The sequence below is a fragment of the Leishmania donovani genome, chromosome 16, assembly GCF_000227135.1.
Source record: "Leishmania donovani BPK282A1 complete genome, chromosome 16".
NCBI lineage: Eukaryota > Euglenozoa > Kinetoplastea > Trypanosomatida > Trypanosomatidae > Leishmania > Leishmania donovani.
Window position 1 is genome coordinate 215,401 of NC_018243.1, and position 19,052 is coordinate 234,452.

Here is a 19,052-nt window from a genome sequence, read left to right on the forward strand (position 1 = left end):
GACTCTCTTCCGATCTCGGTCATCATCAAGACAGCAGTCGTGCACGATGAAAGCGTGTGTGTGTGTGTGTGTGTGCCTGGTTCGTGTATGTCTGTCGCGCTGTACGTTCGGGGAGCACGTGCCTGCCTCAACCTGCAGAGCGGCCGTTGGAAGAGACGCTGGTAACGTAACGGCGCGCAAGAAGATGCGCTTAAGGCGTGACGGACGGCTTGTGCAGAGGAGGGAAACAATCGGAAAGGAGCTTGTGCAAGGTCGAAAGCCACGCACTGACTCTCTCTGTCTTCCCCCTTTTTGCTTTGGGGCAAGGTCGCGACTGCTGCACGTCGACGCGCATCTCTGGCAGCGGCAAGGGTTGGAAACACGTATCCTGTGTATGGTGTGTATGTGTAGGTGCGGTTTTGTGCCAGGGGCGGTGGGGCGCACCGCGGCGGGGCAAAGACTCACGTGAGATGGAGTGGAATGAGGATGCTAGTCGACCTCCAGCGCATACGTTGCACCATCCACTACATGGAGTACTCCGCATTCGTGGTGGTACAGACCCAAGGGCACCCGAGCGCGGCACGCCGACACTGGTGCGGTGGAGGCTCCCTCCTCCGTAGACTGCAGAGCCGCTCTCTCAGCAGAGGGCCCCCGAGGCGAATTGTGCGTGCTATCGAGGCTTGCTCCGTCCTTCCCGACATCATCATTTCCTTGTCCAGCGCTGCCCCCCTTGTCGTTGTCTGGCACCGTCAGGCCAATGATGGAAACCGCCGCAACGTTCATGCGGTTCCGTCCGTAACGCCACGCCGTCGTATCCACGAGCGTGCGGCCAGCGCAGGCGGCGTCAAGTGTAGCAAGCACCGTCCCAACCTCCTCCAGCGGGTTCACGACGTCAGCAGATATACGGGCATCCCCTTGCTCGCCTGCAATCATTGGCGCGAGGACACGCTGGAAGAGTGCCGCGGTGGATCTCTCCACCACCCGCGTCGTCGACTGCTGCAGAGACGGCGGCGCGCTGTGTGTGTCCTCTGCCTGGTCTGATTGCGAAGGATGGCCGTGTTCGTCCGAGAGCCGGAGCCACGCCACAGCCGGCGGCCAGCGAGGCGATGCGGATGCCACCTGGCCTGCATGGGTCTTCGGTTGCTTTGATGGCCCCCCCTGAGGCGAGCCTGCGTCTATCAGAGCAGATGGCGCTGAACTGTTCGGTGGATATGCATCAGCGGCGCTGTCTGTCGGAAGCGATGACAAGGCGGTCACACCCTGGGCATGAGCTCGGTGGTGCTCCCCCGACCTTGCAAACTGGTCAGCCGCGTAGTCTACCTCTTCCATGCCAAGCACAGGCCGCACACTCCATCGCGCCGTCGTCCACGGCGATTGGCGAACGGCCGTGCCAACTGTCGCCGCTGCTGCGCCAGCGGTAGCCGCGTGGCCGCCATGGATGTCTCGCGCAGCAGGATGAGGGGCCCTTGGCGGCGCCGACGTCGCTTTTCCCGTCTCCAGCGCGTAGTCGGCCAGCAGCTCCAGCGGGGGGTTCACCGAGGAGTCGCGCAAATACGCGAAGAGAGCCGCAGCGGACACTGCACAGCTCGAGTGCCTCCGGCGCCGCGACGCGCTGCACCAGGTCGGCACCGAGGAGGTGATGCAGGCCAGCTGCTCCAGCCCAGCGCACCATTGTCGCACAAGGCCGCAGCCCGCGTCTCCAGCAAGCCGATGTAGGTTGCGGCCCTCGCCGTTCTGCGCATGCTTCGCCTCGCATGCGCAAACGGTGACATCACCACTGTCAGCAGCGGCATCGTCCACGAAGTGAGTCGCCTCGGTGGTTGCGCTATCCTGCAGCGTCGCAGCTGCGGCCTCATCTGTCATGGCAGACGCCAGCGCGGAGCACAAGACCTGCACGGTAAACTCGCTGGCGCGCACGGCAGTGTTGCCGGTCGGTGCCGCTGTGGCCTCGGTGCGCGTGGCACCATCACGGTCACCGGTACTTACCTGCACGTAGAAGCAGCTGTGGTCCTGCGCCTCCGCCTGCCGCATGAGTACCGAAAGTGGTGATTCTGCCGTGCGCGATGGCGGCTGCCCAGCCGCAGCGGTGGCGGACGGCGCACCTGTTGTTGCTGTCGCCACGAATGCGTCCCCACGCGTACCGCTCGAGCCTGGGACGACGGCAGCAGCACTGGCAGGAAACACGGAAGCTGGCGAGCGAGACAGAGTCGCCGACATCGCTGCTGGCCGTGGCTGCTGCAACTGCTGAGCCTGCAGTGTGCGCCGATTCTGATGCTTGACCGTCTCTTGCACCATCCTAAACGTTAGCGGTGCACCGGCCGCATTGGTGAGCCCCTGCGCCTCCGCCGCCAACCCTCTTTCAGCCCACTGCTGCCAATGAAAGGAAGGAGCAGGCACCGCGCGGCAGCCAAAGTTGGTCTGCAGGTGCGGTGAAGCTGCAGAAGAGTGATCAACGGGCGCGGCGCATGCTGCGGCTCGCGGTGGCGCCGCAAAGGATGGAGAGTTGCCGTGATGCTGTGCCGGAGCCGGCACATCCTGTTGCTGTCCCACTGTTTCTCCTCCTTTCTGGGTAAGTCTCGAGTCACCGGGGGTAGCCGCGCACAAGGGGCTGAGCAGCTGCGCCGTGTGCACGGCGGCGGCGCGCATGAGAGCCGCCGAGACAGCGGTGAAGACGGCGTCTTGCACTCCGGCCGGCAAAGTAGCGAAGACACCAGATTCACCGCTTCTTTGCGCGCTGGGCTCGTGGGAGCCGTTGCCTGTGGGGCTGGCGCCATCCTTACTCGCTACGGCGCGCTCGCGCCATCGCATGTGCGCAGCTGTGACGGAGGGGCGGCCAAAGCCCAGAAGAGCGTCAGCGAGCACGCGCGCCGGCGACGGCAACGACAACGACGACGCCGTCTTCGAACCCCGCTGCCCTTCACCGTGCTGCTGCTCGGCATCTGCACGTCTCTGCACTTCACCCTGCAGCCAGCTGAAGCACGCCCCGCCGATCAGCACCGCCTCGGCCAACGCCGCCACCGCCTCCCACAGCACCGCATTCGACATTGTAAAGCAGAACGGGCGCGCGGCGTGGGGCGGCGGTGTGGCAACGCGGGGAAGAGGTTCTTCGGGTGTCTTCGCGGCGTCTTCTTTTTTACTCAAGCGGGCGGTCACCGTGCGCGACAGCTGTGGTCGGCCGCGCTTGCGCGGCGTCGTCGCAGATGCCTCATCGGAGTCGGCAGGCACGTAAGTCGAGGGCGGTGAAGTGGAGTGGGGCAGGGACGACGTAGACGATGAGGGGCAAGCAACGACGCTTTCTTTCTGGGCAGGACAGCGTAGCGCCGCCGTTACCGCCTTGGCCGCGTCGCTGTCGACGCCGTTTCCGCCATCGCGGTGCTCAGCATCGGATGCGCCTTGTGTGGCGCTGAGCTCGTCTTGCACCAGCGCCGTGGGTAGCCGTTGTTGCGCTGCTTTTCTGTTGCTGCCTCCTTCGTCATCGTGGCCTCCGGCCTCGTCCTCTTCTGCCGCACAGAAGACGGCAGTCGTGTCAGCCGGCGACGGTGATGAGTCCCTCGCAGGGGCGGGTGCAACCGGGGAGAAGGCTCCGGCGGCACCCTCCGACACCATGGAAGACGCGGTTGCCGTCCTGAGCTGAGCGCCGGTAGCGTCTTGAGTGTTTGGGGTGGGCGCCGCTGCCGTTTTAGCGTCTGTCTCCCCCTCCGGCCACAACGAGATGATGCCTTGCGGACCACCATCAGCCACACCGACCCTTGCCACCACTTGCGGTGGCGTCACGGCTGTGGCATTTGTGAGAGCATCTGCCACGCACAGAAGCAGCGGGTGGAAGACATGTAGGAGGGACTCGACGAGCTCGCCCGAGTTCGTCACCGCCGTGTCTGCCACGCGTCGACCACTCATGTCTCCGCATGTCAATATGGAGCGACGGAAGACAGCAGTGAGAGACAGGCAGACGAGGTGTGTGTGGGTGTTTATATTTGGAGAGGAAGAGAAGACCGAGGCAGAGACGCTGGGCAGCGCACAGGACATAGAAAGAGAGAGCGGGAGGCTGATAGAGAGGGATGGGGGCAGGGAGCGACTCCATCGCTCAGTTTACACACGCCAGCCTGTCTGTGCGAGCGGGCGCAGACAGCTGGCAATACCTGGAGGCTTTGCCTTGAGAATAAGGGGCGGCAAAGAAGAAAACGGTATTGTGTAAGGCGAGCGCGTCCGGTGTGGGGCGCAAACGGGCGAGCGCGTGTAGCCTGCACGAGAGCAGACACGTGCACGTGCGCTCCTTCAACGTCCTCTCGGGTGCACGGGCGGAGCAGGTGGGAGGGGGACGCTTCGCCGCGTCACTCGTGCCGCCCCCGCACTCTCTCCGACTCTCTCCGACTCAATGCCCCTATGAGAAGAGAAAGCGGGGGTGGCGAGCGGGGTGAGGAACACCACGAAGACGAAAGAGTAAGAGTAGTTGGAGCAGTAGGATTGGCAGCAGCTGGCAGCAGGTGAGGCGCTGTACACGGAGGTCAAAAAGAAGACGGGGAGTAGGCGACGCGAAAACCGCTTGCCGAACCCACGACCATCGCAGCGCTGTTTGTGCGCGTGTGGGCTTCTGATAAGCAGCGGGAGTATGCTCAGATGTACTGACGGCGAAGGACCTGTTCGCAGACCCACTCAGCAAACTGCGAAGGGGGCGATTGGGCGCCGCGCCTCCGCACGCGCACATGCACGACTGACGCGGGGCCCAAAAACCGATTGGCGTAGGGGGCAGTGTAGAGCGCTTCCACCTCGCACTTGAGGTTGCATCGTTGCATCTCGTGCGCCTCGTTCAGCCAGGCAAGCACGGAGGCTCGATCGGCCTGGCACTCGAGGTCGGCTACCGAGAGCCTGCTGTGGCTTTGGGGCGCTGCGCTGAGGTCCGCTGAGGCACGCTCCGCCCGCTCCACATAAGAAGGCCCGACTAAATCGCGGTGCCTCCCTTCCGCAGCCTCCGCCTCTTTTTCGAGGCCTTCTCTCGCAGCTGGAGACGACGTTGCAGGGTGCAGGAGCGCCTCCAAACGCTCGATCTGATGTCTCATCACAACGGTGTCTCGGCGGGTGAAATGCTGCAGAGGCGCGATGCTGGTCAATGGCGAGGCGATCGCCGCCTTCCCTGCCGTGTGCGGAGCGGACGAGGTGCAGCTGGCGGCGCTGACGGCAGCGCTGTCGCTGCTGTGTGCCCGGCTGCCCTTGCCAGTGCCCTCCCAAGGCCTGGCACTCGCCTTTAGAGAAGCTGGTGTGTGGTGGCGAAGAGGAGGGCATTGCACTGCCGAGAGGTGCTCTGCGCTTGCATCGCCGCTGTCTATCTTCTCCATTACGCGCACCACGTGTGCAGTGCGCACGCCGAGCCACCGCAGGGTGGGAACAGCGTAGTAGCGGCTCTCCATAGAGGCCGTGCCAGCGGGAAGTGCATCAGATGCGGCAGCCCAGCGATACGCGGCGAGGATGGCGAGCCCGTGCGGGTTGTAGTCCACGAGCCCAACAACTGCCGCACGAGGGAGTGCAGTGTGCAAGTGAGCAAGCAGCCGACGCGCTGCATGGGTCGGGTACCCTTGAGCTGTAAGCAGCACACACGGCAGCAGTCGCGGCAGGCCTTCGCGCAAAAGTTGGGCGAAGACAGCGTGCTTCTCCACGACGAGAATAGCGCACACATTCGGCGGCACTTGAAAGCCTGCCGCGGCGGCGCTGTTGGTTGAGCAGCTAGCAAAGTCGCGATGCTGCGTGGTCGTCCAACGGCTTGACGCCGGCTGCTGAAGTGAGCGACTGTGGGTCGAGTTTGATGAAGACGCTGACCCTGAGACACCGCGCCCATCATCATCCTCGACAGCTGCGCGCTCGGCGACTCCTAGGACGGAGACGACCAAGTCTGCGCTTAGAAGTGGTAGCGGCATGCCCTCCTCCGCTGCTAACCCCGTGCCACCCCCCTGCAAACTCACCCCGCGATAGGAGAGCCAGCCCGCAATGTAGCCGCGCCCGCCAGCCACCACGCCCATCAGCTGGCGCGGCAGTCGCAGCACACGCGAGAGCTGCTGCACGGTGCGATTCACCACCTCCTGCGTCTGGATGTGGCGGACGAGGTGATAGTATACATCGCGCTGTGTCGCCACGTTGCCGCGCACAACGTTGCGAAAAAGCTCGGTGAGCACGAGGAGATGATGGCGAGCTGTCTGCAAAACGCGCACGCTCGTGGCTGGTCGGCCATCGCTTGACCAGGTCGCTGCGCCCTCGTAGCCCCGCAGGGACGCCTTCGCGTGCGCACGCCCGTCCGGTGGTACACTCACCGGCGTTGAAGGGGTGACACCACGAGTTGCGCGCGTCGAGGTCTGCCGCTCACGCGGCATGGAATATGGAATGCGTCTTCTCAAGGAGCCAGACGCTCCCTCGTTGAAGGCGGCCACCGCATTGCCGCGGGGCGGCACTCTCTTGATGGGCAGCGAGAGAAGCGTGTGCAGCAGCTCCAGCACGTATACCTCCATGCGGCGGAGTACCTCATCGCGCATCGCCTCTGCGTTATGGGCGGCCGCCACAGCCGGTGAAACCTCGGCAAAGCTGTCCGTCATGAATGCAGCAGCACATCGCAGACCTGGTGGAGACGAGGGCCGCCGGCCTGGTGCGCGTCTGTGTATCTGTGCGAGCGATGCGATGGAGATGAAGCGCTGCACTGCACCTCTCTCCTTAGCATCACCGCCAACGCAGCCTGTCGCCGAGTCTGCCTGTGTGGATCACGTAGGCTCCGCGCACGCTAGATGGGGAAGGCAGAAAGAAAAACACGAAGAGAGCCGAGCAGTGGCGTGCGGCATGCAGAAGGGAGACGAAGAGCATGAAAAGCGGGGGGGGGCAGAGTAGAGGGCATTGGCGGAGATAGACAGACACGCACATGCACGCACGCACAGAGGGCGAGGCGTGCGCCTCCATCGCATCCCAGCGATGGGGATGGAGGGGAATCAACAAGCACGTCAAGGGAGAAGAGGACGGCAAGGCGCCAGAGCGACAAGACAGGCGCACGCCGCATCTCTGCCTCATCGTCTCTCCCGCTGTGTGGCGGCCGCGTTGCCTGGCTTCACGTTGGTTGGTTGGTTGGTTGTGGTTCCTTCGACAGCGGCGCGCACTCCATCATCGTTGCCTGCCTCTCTCTATACCTTTTCGAGTCACAGCGACTCCCTCCAAGGCAACGCGGTCACGCTTCCGCATTTCCCGCTGCCGCTGCGCCCACAGCTTCGACACAGACTGGGAGAAGTCGACGTGGATACGGCAGTCGTCGATGAGAGCCCGGTCCATCTTCTGGAAGGCCCGAAAGCACGCCTCAACGCTCTCGAATTCGACGAAGCCGTAGCAGAGAGACTGCTTTGTCTTCGCGTCGTAGATGACGTCGGCGGAGGTGACACGGCCGAACTGGGAGAAGCAGAGCGCGAGCCCCTCCCCTGTCGTCACAGGGTTCAGCTTGCACACAAACAAAACGTTGTCCGGTGGCTTGATGTCGCCTCGCACGTCGGCCACGCCGTTCAGCAAGTTCAGCATGAGCGAGAGCGTCTCGTTGGCCTTCTCCTGGTGCTGCTGCATGAAGCTCTTGCGGCGCTCCTCCAACTGCTTCGCCGAGAGCGCCGCGGTAGTGCTGTGGTGAGGCGGTTGGCCGCCGTCGTGGAACCCCTCCGTGTCGTCGTCCTCGGAGCTCAAGTAGTCACCAGCGTAGTGCGGGTTGCACACCAGCTCCAGCTCACCGGGAGACGTAGCAGCTTCGCCATCACTCCTCGTCTGCGCTGGTGCAGCGGCAACGACAATAAGCGGCTGTGCGGCGTGCCTCCCTGTTGATGCGGCGGCTGTCTGCAAGTAGATGGACGCGTCAGCAACGGTTCGAGGGCGCGTGATGGCCACATACCCGTGCGCCACGAGGCTGCTCCGCACCAGTTCCACTAACTCACGGTGAGCGGCGCGCACAGCCGCCTCCGAGGCCCACCATTCGAAGCATCCAGCCTGGTGCAGCGCCGCTGCAGTGCGCTGCCGCTGCTGCTCCATGGCAGCTGCGCTGCCCGCTGTCGACGACACCCCCCACCACGCCGAGGGAGGGACTGCCACGTACTTCTCGGTACCGGCTGTGGGAAGCACCGTCGCTCGCTTCACGCGCAGCATCCGCACGGGCCGCGGCCACGACAGCGCTGGCCGGCCTGCCACAATGCCAACAGCTGCCAAAGGCCCGGCGCCAGCCGTCGTCGGCGCGTCGTCTCTGCAGCGGTCGCGGACTGGAGCACGACGTATCCGGCGCAGCACCGCCTCACCCTCGCGCACCACGCCAATCGTGATGTACTGCTTGTCGAGGAAGTCCATCGTGCGATCGGACAATGTGAGACCGAAGCGCAGTGTAGGCGCTGACGCATCCACGAGCAGGCTTCCGGCACGGCATACCGTGCAAGGCGAGCTGGCGCTGGGCGAAGCACTTACATGAGCTGCATTAGTGGCCACAGCTGCGCCACTGCTGCCGGACGCGTGCACGTACACCGGTTTATAGCCGCCTTTCGCGTTCCTGTCACCAGCCCTAGACGGGGCAAGTCCGACACAACGCCGCCGCTTGCACAGTCGTGCCTCCTGTTGCATTGCCCGCCGCACTGCCGTCTCTTGCTGCTCTACGGGGTCAGCAGTTGAAGGAACAGAGGCTGCAGCATGACTGTGCAAGGATACGGTGGCGGTGGACACCGTCGGCGACGCATCGCCCTCCGCATGGTCCTGTCTGGGCAGCAGACTCCAGAAGTTCAGCGGGCCTGGGCCAGGTGGTGCCGCTGCACCCGCCGAGTGCGAGCGCAGCAGCTTTTCAAGCAGCTCCTTGTACACCGGGTCTGCAGCAAGGGAGAAGAATACCGCCACATCTGGCACTACTTCCGTCGCCACCGCGCCGTTCCACAGCTGCGCTCTGCACAGGTTCAAGAAGTTCGCCGTCAGCGCAGAGCAGTCCGCGCCAAAGAGGTCAATCGCGAGGGGCCCGAGGGATGTTTCCAGCAGCAGTCCCGCGGTGACCACCGCGACGCCCGCGCCACCGCTGCTGCCGCCCCTGCGGGGAAGAGCTGCGCTCGCACTTTGCATGAGAGAGATGCGTAGGATCTCTGCGAACGAGCCAGCGAGAATGTGGGCGCCGATCCAAGTGTGTGTCTGCGCCCGTGTGCAACGAAAGATGGAAGCTAGCGGGTGAAGGGGGAGGGGGGATGGGTGGGACAGGAGTGGCGCCATGAGTCGGCCACGTCGACATAAGAAGCGAGGCCCCGCGGGCGAGAGACAGACAGGGGGAGCACTCGCCGAGTGACCCTCCCTCCTCCCTCTCTCTTCTTCACGGTATTCACGCTCGGCCGGCGCATAGGCATGCAGACGCACACACACACACACACATACGTCGATACTCCACAAGTAGTCGGCAGCGATGTAGAGTGACAGGGATGCGTGCCACGCTATGGCCCACGTTTGTCTTCTCTCGTCGTTTGGATCTCGGCCCTCTCCCTCGCACGCCTCCTCCACCCGTGCGCAGGTTTCCCTTTGTGGGGTCGCCCGTGACGGGACCTGACCGTCCTCCTTTCTCGGGCACGCACGCACCGCTGAGTTAGCGGCCTTTTCCTTCCCGTGCCTATGGAGGCAGAGGAGGAGATAGACAGACAAAAAGACGGGCAGCGCGGTGATTGAGAGGGGAGAGAAGTGCATGCGCCCTCCAACGAGCAACAGGAAGAAGGCAAGGCAAACACATGCGCACACACATCAGGAAAGGTTCAGCAGCGCGCGCAAGAGAGAGAGGTACGCGCTCAGCAATGAGAACTTCGTTTCCGGCAGCATTCGTTTAGCGAGCCATTCCTGCCCCCTCCCTAACCCGCCCGCACGCTCCTCGACTCTCCGCCCCCCCGCTCCTCTGCCGTCTCCTATGTCTCTCTGCGTAGTCCGTCACACACCCCGCGCCGCACAGGGAGGTTCGCGACGGCTGGAGAGAGCGACGAGGAAGAGTTGAACGCCGCAGCCGACGAAGAGCGTGCGTGCGCCGACGCATCGCACATCAGGGGAGGGGAAGATGGTGGAGAGTAAAGGTGTGGGTGGCTGTCGTGATGGTCGTAGCACACTGACCAGGGGAGGCTTCTCCGGGACAGTGATGCGGATAGAAAGAGTAGAGGGGGCGGGGGTGGCACGCGCACCCGCGAACAACGAGAACACGAAATGTGGGCGCGCAGTGCACACGTCACATCCGTACGAGGGGGCGACTGCCCGACCCCACCGCCCCTGCGCTTCGCCCTTCTAGTTCTGTTGGATGATGCGCTCCTGCTGCCACTGATTGCGGCAGAGGGGGCACGTCCCCTGCAGCCACTGCTCAAGGCAGTGTTGGTGAAAGATGTGGCCGCAAACACCGACGGCGACGGGGCACTCGTCCATAGAGGAGGTGCACTTCAAACACGGCTGGCCGAGGGCGCTCTTGCAGATGGGGCAATCCCCTGTCATGAGCAGCGTCTCGCGAGGCACGCTTCGGGCAGTCACGTACAGATACCTCGTCTCAATCGGAATGATGAAGTCCGCGTCTGCCGGCGACGAGCCTGTCGCAGTAGGCGGGCTCGCCATGGCCCCAGCGAGGACTCGATGGATCGGCAGTTCCGGTGTCTCGCGCTCTCTTTGCGCGTGTATGTGCGTGGAGGTGGGCCTCCGCGTGTGAGAGAGGAGGCGCACCCAGGTGAAGGTGGACGGCGCTTGTGGCTCATGCACGTATGCGCGCTCGTGTCCGTGCGTGTGTGCGTGTGTGCGTGTGCGGATCGATTTGAGCGCAACGACATGGCCAAGGATGATGAGAGCGGAGGAGAGGCCGGAGAGGTGAGGGATGCTAAAGAGCGGCCATGGGATGTGGAAAGACGCGCCGGGGAAGAGGCCTGGCGGGGCGGGGGGGGGGGGGCAGTTGTGCAAGGTTGCCTCCCCCGTGACACACATGTCCCGCCCCCGCCGCCCGCGTGCACGTCTTTACTCCGCGGAGCATGCGCGTGGAAGGTGGGAGCGGGGCAGTGAAGGGGAGTGGTGGTGATGGGGTACAGCTCAAGAGGCCTCCTAGGCGAGCGGGTGAGAACTAAACACCAAAAAAAAAAAACGATGGCGCAACCGCCGGAACAGAAATCGACGTGAAAGGCAAAAGGCGTGTAGCCGTGGAAGAGACGGAGGTGTCGGGCGTGGGTGGCGCGGCTTTGAAACATATGGGTCGATAGCGGGAGGATATCTCAGAGGCCGCGATGCTGGCGATGGTGTGTGCACATCACAATGTGTGCGTGTGTGTGTGTGTGTGTGTGTGTGTGTGTGCCTGGGCCTGCAGTGGGTAGAAGGTCAGCGAAATGACGTGCGGATGGCGCCGCTGATGGACAGCAACGAGGAAGGGTGGGAAACGGAGGAGAGGTGTTTGAAGCGGTGAGCATTCAAGTGGGGGAGTATGCAAAGACGCTCATCAACGCGCCTGCCACTTCCCCCCACCCGCACACCCCGACTTCGCTTTACCCTCCCATTGCCACACGCCCTCACCTCTACTCTTCCCTTTCTCCGCTGCTGCACATCAGCCTGCGGTCGCTACTCGTTCGAGGTGATCTTGTGCAGCTGCCACTGCCGCCCACACACCGGACACATGGAGCGCATCTGAAGCCACCGCGAGACGCAGTGGTAGTGATACACGTGCCCGCACGTTCCCCAAGCCACGCGGCACCTGTCTGAAAGATCCGCCAGCCTTGCCAGAGTCGGGTGTTTGGCGGTGGTGGCCGGCGGTGGCGATGTCTGCGCTGTGGACGTCCTGCCAGTAAGTCGCCCTGCGCTGGCTGCCGAGACCACAGAGGCAGGGTGCGGCGAGGAGGACGCGGGCTGCGTCCCTGCTACTGCTGATGCTGATACGGCCGAGTTAAATGACGATGGCGCCTTGGCGAGACAGTTGATGCAGTGATCGGCCAAGTTGTTCTTGCATATGGCGCACACGCGCGTCTGCACATCCCAAGACCACACCGCGACAGTATCCCACTGCTGTGCTGTTATTCTGCACGGAATGCGCGACGTCACGACGGAGCCGGCATCGCCACCGCTGCTGGCCGGCTCTGCGACTGGCAGGGTCGACGATGCTGCTGGCGTCGACATAGGGGACGACAACGATGTCGTCGTGGCCGGGGCAGATGCTCTCGTTCGGCGCGCGTCGTGCTTTGTCCCGGTGGCCGTCGTCTGCTCGTCCCCTATACGGTGGCTACGCCTCCCCCGCCCACCGCAAGCAGGGCGAAGAGCTCGTGAGTGTTGATGTAAAGAAAAGGCGGGGAAGCCGGAGAAGGCTCGCCGCCGTCTCTGCCACTCTTTGTATGCACGCGGCAGTGGCGCTTGGTTGATGATGATGCAGTGGAGGGAGGGAGAGTGGGGCTGCAGTGGTAGCCATGCACACGTGTGGGGGGTACCTGTGGACACCACCACGAGACCACGCTGCGTGATGCTATCAACTCTGGCAGCACGAGAAGCCACGTAGAGCAAACGGCAGAGGAAGGACGGGAGGCGAGGAGAAGAGAGGCGTGAAGCGAAACACGCCAGCGCTTGGGACGCGTGGAAAAAAGGCGGTGGTGGTGGTGGGAACATCCCTGCTGTGATGAGAGCTGGCGAAAGAAAGGAGAGCTGTGGTCTCCCCCTCTCCCTCCCCAGCGCCACCACTGGAGAGGGATGCGGCATCGTCGGCAGAGTGACTCGAACAACGTGATAAAGCGGAAGGAAAGTGGGGATGGCGTTTGGAAAGGGGGAGACGGGCAGGCAAGCATCCGCTGAGCCGCATCGGAGGCGGAGCTGCACAGTCGTCTTTCAGTGCTCCCGGCATGCAATATAGAATGCCCCTCTTTGCTCTTGTCGCTTCTGGTGTTCTACAGGCGGCCAGAGGAAAGTGAGGGAAGGCGGGAGGCATCCACGGCATACACGTGCACAGAAGGGTGGGGAGGCATCTGAGTGGGGACAGGCCAAGATGGACGAGGGAGGAACGAGGAGAGCGTGTGCGCGTGTGTGCGCCACCATGTGCCCTACTAAAAGGAACGCGCCTGCAGCATCTCTGCTAGCTGATCTCGCGTCCGCGTCAGTTGCGCGTTCTGCAGCTTCATCTGCTCTAGGGATAAGAAGCTGTCGCGCTGCTGCTGCCGCATTGCGGTCAGCTGCTGCTCCAACTGCTGCGCACGCCGGTCCGACTCCATCATTTGGCGCTTGTGCGCCTCTAGGCCGTCCTCGAGGCGTCCAATCTGTGCCGCCAAAATACTGCGCTCCCGCTCCTTCCTCACCAACGCGGCTTCGCGCTCGCGCAGGTCGGCGTGCAATTTCGAGCTTTGCAGCCGCAGCTGCTCATATCGGCGATGCACCTCCTCCGCCTCCGCGTAGGCGCGCTCCTTCGCTGACTGCGCCTCCTGCAGCGCTTGGGCCACGCTGGCCTCCAGCTCGCTCACCCTCTCCTGGGCCTGCCGAACAGCACTTTGCTTCTCCTCCTGCAGGGTGCCGAGGCGCCTGTTTGCCTCCGCGAGCTGCTGCTGAGCAGACGCCAGCTTGCGTGCGCTGCTGTCAGCGCTGAGACGGTACTGCTGGCCGCCCTGCTGGGCTTGGCGTAGCTCGTCGCGCGCCTTGCGCAAGGAGGTCTCCTGCGCCGCTTTCGTCTCCTCGAGCTCCTCGCACCGTGAGCGTGCCTCAGAGAGGCTGCGCTGTGCACTCTGCAGCTGGCGCTGCGCATCCTGGAGCTGCTGATCGAAATCGCGTTGAAGTCGAGAGGTGCACTGCTCGCACTGTCGCACCGCATCATTTCGTTGCAGCTGCAGCGCGGACACCTCGCCGTGGAGCCGCTTCAGCTCCATTTCTTGCGCCTGCCGTGTCTGCGCCTCCAGCAGCTCTGCCGTGCTCTGGAAGCGCAGCGATGATGTAGGTGCTGAGGACGCACCGGTGCCGCGGCCGGCGCCAGATGGGTTCGTCGTATCACACCGGGCCAGCTGAGCGCGCAGTTTCAGCACCTCCAGCTCCTGGGTACGGTTCACGCTGCGTAGGCCCTCGACGATCATGCGATGGCGCTCCTCCACGATGCGGAGGTGCGCGGCGTGGTTGTCGCTCGCCTGGCGGAGTGCATGCGTCATCTTGGCACGGAGCCGCTCTAGCTCCTGCGCCTTGTCGGCATTCTCCTGGGTTATGAGCTGCAGCTGAGCCTTCTGCACCACCGCGCCCGTCTGCTGCTCCTCAGCCTGCTGCTCCTGTATCCTCCGCTTCCGCTCCGCGGCCTCTCGGGCTGCCTCTGCCTTCGACGTGGCCTGCTTGGCCGCCTCCAGAGCCGTCTCTAAGGAGGCTGCGCGCTCTGCTATGCGGAGTGCATCCTGCTTGGCGGTATTTTCCGCGTCAAGGGCGCGCGCCATCTCGATGCGGAGGCGCACCAGCTCCTCTTGCAATTCGCGCACCGCCTCGAGATAGCGCTGCACCTCCGCCGCTGCCTTGCCCTGCACACTCTTCGCCAGCTCTTCGGCCATGCGGACGGCGTTCGACACGTCAAGCTGGTCCTTGCGAAACGCGTCCAGCTGCGTCTGCAGGTCCACCGTTTCTCTGCGCAGCCGCTCCACCTCTTCCGTCTTTTCATGAATCACAGCGTCGTAGCACTGGAGAAGCGGTATGGCGATGTCGGGGTCCTGCATGCGCTGCCGCATGTCCTGCACCTCGTTCTGGGGCAACTGCAGAAGTTCCTGTAGTTGAAGTTGGAGGCGCATATTCCACTCGTCACTCACACGCAGGCGCTCGCGCAGTTGGTGCAGCTCAGCTTGCAGCGCCTGTGAACCGGTGGAGTACGCGGCCGCCACGGGCGGCGCTGCAGAAGGAGAGGAAGCCGCGCTCACCGGCGCGGCGGCATCACGCGGCGGTGGATCAGATGGCGAGCCCAGCATCGCAAGTGCCGTTGTTCTCCCCAGCGGTGCCCTCTACTGCTCGTCAAGCTGGTCGCGGCAGAGCAACGACGTGCTGCTGCGAGACTCCCGCGTCGATCCGACAAAAGGGAAAAGATGAGCGCGCGAGGTGAGCGCGCCTGAGGCTGATGTGCGTGTGTGCGTGTTGGGGGGAGGGGGATGGAGGGGAGGGCAGCTCAAAGATCCGCCCGTTGTCGCTGTCAAGGAGTGGAGGGGGTGAGAGAGAGGGTGGGTGGGTGTGTTCAGGTGATGTGTCGTCACTGGATGTGCACGTCTTTCGGTGGTGCGTGTGGGTGCCTGTGCATGTGCTTGTATGTCTATGGTAAGGTGTATGTGCAGTGGTATGTGTATGGGTGTGCCCTGGCCTGCGCCTTCACCGTAGAGCCCTCCGGATGGATGGAGGCGCGCGCAGATGCATCGAGGAACGCCGATGCAGCGAATAGGCGTAAACGGTGCGCGAGGGAGGGAGAGACGGAGACAGAGACAGAGACAGAGGGAGGAGGAGGGGGTGGCGCCACGTCACTCGAGCAGAGAAGGCAACCAACCAACCAGTCAACCATCACAACGCAAAGGCAGAGGGGGAGAGGGAAGGGAGGCGGAGCAGCGGATGAGACAGACACGAAGCCAACGAGCGAAGTAGGGCGAACACGAGTAGCAAGGCCGCTGCGTGTCAAGTGGGTACATCGTCCCCGTTATCGTCAGCAGGCATGCACGAGCACAGCGAAGGAGAGCGACAGAGAAAAGAGGGTGTGAGTGGAGGAGCGGCAGCGCATCACCGACAGATCGGACATCCGAAATCTTCGGCAAGAGAACGTCTCGCCAGGAAGGCACAAGGTGCATATGACGTCACCGGCACACACACACACCTATATAGATATACGTTTCTGCTCTGTACACCTCTCGTGTAGGTGTAAGTGTAGGTAGTATAGCGGTTGGTGCCTTTACGTAGCAGCAGTGGATAAGGTGAAGTCGTGGCTCGACAGGTGCCACCACCTGTTGGCCGGGCGCAAAACAAGAAAACGAAAAAAAAAAGCTAGACGCGGTGGAGAGCACCCGTGCACGCAAAACACGCGCTATGCCGGTTGTCCATAGAGGGTGTCCACCACCACCACCACCACCCACCCTCTTTGTTGTTTGTTTTTCACGCCGGACGAGTACGTATGGGCGTGTGTGCACGTGTGAGAGAGTGTATGCGCCACGTGTCTCCCTCAGGTCTCGCTTCGACGTCCATCACCCATCGCCCTCTCGCCTTTGTGCCCACTTCTTTTTCTCTGTTCGGCAAATCGAGCGCCGCCCCCACCCCCTTGACGTCTGAGAGAGGTGCATGCCTGGCTGTGTATGTGTGTGTGTGTGTGTCGCGCGGGAGCGCCTGAAGGAGAGCTTGACGGGAAGGAAAGCGGCTCTGGTCGTGGGAAGGGAAGGAAGAGAATGACGGAAGGGGGCACCTCACGCGGTAGCCCGCCTTACCATCAGCAAAACCGGTCACTCCCCCTCCCTCCTCCCCTTCTCTATAGGGGCGTGGGTACTGGTGGTGGTGTCTACAACCGTGCAAGCTTGCTCTCTGCTCGTGTCAGGTGGGAAGGGATGGATGGAGTAGCACCTAGAGGGAGAGGGTGCACATCTGCGCGCGCGCACACGCACAAGCATACGTGCTCGCGCGCGTCATCACAGCAACGAAGCAGTATGTGGCTGCAGCACGCGGACTAGGGTTACACCCACCGCTTCCAGTACCGGGACTTACGCAACTCGCCGGCACGAGCGAGAATAACATCGGCGATGTCGGTCTGCATTGCGTTGCACAGGCTCACTACCTCGTTATGGATCACCATCGTGAACAGTGGCGGGACAACTCCGACGTCGGCCGCTGTGGAGCTCGTGCCATCGGTACCGCCTCGGGCGCCGTGTCCGTTACACGTGCTGGTGTCCTCGCTGCCACACGCTGGCACCACACCCAGCTCCCCGTGGCGGATCGCTCCGAGCTTCTCAAAATCAGGGGTGGCGGCAGAGGAGGATGGTGGTGTCATGCTCACACTCGCAGCAGCGGCGCTGCGGATGCTACTCCCTCTGCTGCCAGCGGCGGTGCCATCCCCTCGGCCTGCGTGCGTGCGCGGGATGGGGTAGCGCTTAGTCTGCACAACTCTCCCACCGAGTTGAAATATCTTCTCCATCGTGAGAAAGACGATTCCGGGCGTGTCCGTCAGCGGGAAGTGGTAGCGAGCGCAGTACTCCCACATGAGCCAGGTGGTGCAAGGGTTGTAGCGGCTGCCGCGGTAGTTCAGGCAGCGCACCAGCCTGTCCCTAAGCGGGTTCAACCGCGCAAACCTCTCACGGTCGTCCAGCTGGGCAACGTTATAGTAACGCACGATGCTGCGCGCAGTGTCAGTGGAGGCCTCCTCACCCGGCACCGAGGTGGCAGCCGCGCCGGCGCGCGCGTCGTACGAGAGCTCTGCGTCGGCAGCCGTTGCCGCCGGGCTCTGCCACCAAGGCTCAGACGACGAGAGTGGCACCAGCGTGCAGCACCCCACCTCCTCGGGCCGCACTGTTGCGCCAATCGCCTGCACATCACGCTCGGAAAGCCAGTATGGGCTTTGCGCTCGTAGGCGGGGAAAGTGCGGTGAGGCAGCAATGGACGTGGCGAGCGCAAAAGAAAAATGACCGCCGGCGAGGTCGAGCAGCTTCGCATTGGCATCGAAGCCCCTCCGGAACGACGAGGTACCATCGCGATCTCTCGCCAGACGCAGACGCGCGATGACCTCGGTCACAGTAGCGGCGCGGTACTCCGCGGCCAAGGTCGTCTGCTCCAGGTTGAACAAGCGCACCACCACCGACGTGGTGGTGCATACCAGGACCCCTTCCTCCTCCTCCACCGTCACGGTCGCGCCGGCATCCTCGAAGGCTCTCCGCGACGCCCAGAAGGGCGAGAGAAAGCGACGTGCCTCCGCTGTGCTCCGCATGGCCGACGCGATGCTGCCCCAATACCGTACACCTTGCAGGTTCAACGGCTCTCCTGCACTGTACGGCGTAGCAACAGGCTTTGCAGGTTGCTCTCTCTCTGTTCTGTTCTGCTTCTGAGATGCAGCCCCGTGTAACGGGGGTGCCGCCTTCGAAGCGGTTACAGTGGCAGCCCTCTCCACCCCCATCGCCTCCACCTCATCCGCAAAGGCCTCAGCGCACTCCAGCAGCTCCTCCTCACCGTTCGACACGCCATCTCCTTCCACGGCATCGCCGTCAGCTGACCCGGCCACGTCAGGACCTACCGTGTCCGCATCAGGAATGCGCTCATAAGTTGCCGGCGCTTCCGCATTGGAGAACCGGTCAGCACCGTCAGTGTCCGCCGCAACGGCGGACGACGACAGCCGGGAGTGCCCTAGCAGCGACTTCAGGGCGGCGGTAGCCTGGCTCGCCGCAGTGTGCGCATGCGCAACAGACACCGGGTACGTCGACGCGCCCCCTTCGACAAGGGCACCGTGCGCGTTGTTGCGTTGTGTGTCCGCATCCCGGTCGCCGCCCACAGCGCGATGACACCCACGACCAGCGTCGCCAGCACCAGAGTCGTCCCCGGCGCCGTCTCTGCCATGAAGCGACGCCGCAGAATGCTGCGGCGTCACACCAGCCAGAGTCTTGGCGCGCAGCAACAACGGGCATGATGGATGCAACGCAGCGGCTGGCAAACACCCCTGTGCAAGCGCGCAGCCACCGCAGAGGCGCTGTGCAGCACGGCGCGAGCTGAACATGGAAAGTAGCGCGAGAGAGAATGGAAAAGGAGGCAGGGCAGGAGCGATGCGGCAGGAACTCAACCGAAGTATCAGCGCAGCCGAGCGGACAGATGAGGACAGGGTATTCTCTCTCTTGTGTGTCTGTGTGTGTGTGTGTGTGTATGCGATCGCAGCGGTTGAGGACGCGAATGGAGAGAGGAGGAGGGGACGGGACGGGAACGCGGAGGCGAGGAGGAAGGGGTGTGAGTTTGTTGATGGTGAGAGATGGAGAAAGCAGAGGGGAGAAGACGAGAGGAAAGGAGTGTCGTCTGTGCCGCGCCAAGGAGCGCTGCGAGCACGTCCGCTAGCAGGCCATTGCCCGCTTGCATTGCTTGTGTGCTTGTGTGCCTGTGTGGCTATGCAGCGACGTCAGTGCCCCTCGTCGCAC

At 63.4% G+C, this 19,052-nt stretch overlaps 6 protein-coding genes across 6 annotated transcripts; all 6 read right to left on the reverse strand.

The window, feature by feature from the left end:
- Positions 1–468: 468 nt before the first annotated feature.
- On the reverse strand, positions 469–3,876 carry LDBPK_160620 (hypothetical protein, unknown function; the record flags this gene model as incomplete). The annotated part of the gene is made up of 1 exon (XM_003859701.1): positions 469–3,876. The coding sequence occupies one exon, from the start codon at positions 3,874–3,876 to the stop codon at positions 469–471; it is 3,408 nt and encodes a 1,135-aa protein (XP_003859749.1).
- Positions 3,877–4,592: 716 nt separating this feature from the next.
- On the reverse strand, positions 4,593–5,384 carry LDBPK_160630 (hypothetical protein, conserved; the record flags this gene model as incomplete). The annotated part of the gene is made up of 1 exon (XM_003859702.1): positions 4,593–5,384. One exon carries the CDS (start codon positions 5,382–5,384, stop codon positions 4,593–4,595), a length of 792 nt encoding a protein of 263 aa, XP_003859750.1.
- A 1,726-nt stretch (positions 5,385–7,110) lies between these two features.
- On the reverse strand, positions 7,111–9,213 carry LDBPK_160640 (hypothetical protein, conserved; the record flags this gene model as incomplete). Its single annotated transcript, XM_003859703.1, has 1 exon — positions 7,111–9,213. The coding sequence occupies one exon, from the start codon at positions 9,211–9,213 to the stop codon at positions 7,111–7,113; it is 2,103 nt and encodes a 700-aa protein (XP_003859751.1).
- A 1,041-nt stretch (positions 9,214–10,254) lies between these two features.
- Positions 10,255–10,572, reverse strand: LDBPK_160650 (hypothetical protein, conserved; the record flags this gene model as incomplete). Its single annotated transcript, XM_003859704.1, has 1 exon — positions 10,255–10,572. The coding sequence occupies one exon, from the start codon at positions 10,570–10,572 to the stop codon at positions 10,255–10,257; it is 318 nt and encodes a 105-aa protein (XP_003859752.1).
- Positions 10,573–13,016: 2,444 nt separating this feature from the next.
- Positions 13,017–14,717, reverse strand: LDBPK_160660 (hypothetical protein, conserved; the record flags this gene model as incomplete). The annotated part of the gene is made up of 1 exon (XM_003859705.1): positions 13,017–14,717. The coding sequence occupies one exon, from the start codon at positions 14,715–14,717 to the stop codon at positions 13,017–13,019; it is 1,701 nt and encodes a 566-aa protein (XP_003859753.1).
- Positions 14,718–16,618: 1,901 nt separating this feature from the next.
- On the reverse strand, positions 16,619–18,643 carry LDBPK_160670 (hypothetical protein, conserved; the record flags this gene model as incomplete). Its single annotated transcript, XM_003859706.1, has 1 exon — positions 16,619–18,643. One exon carries the CDS (start codon positions 18,641–18,643, stop codon positions 16,619–16,621), a length of 2,025 nt encoding a protein of 674 aa, XP_003859754.1.
- Positions 18,644–19,052: the final 409 nt, after the last annotated feature.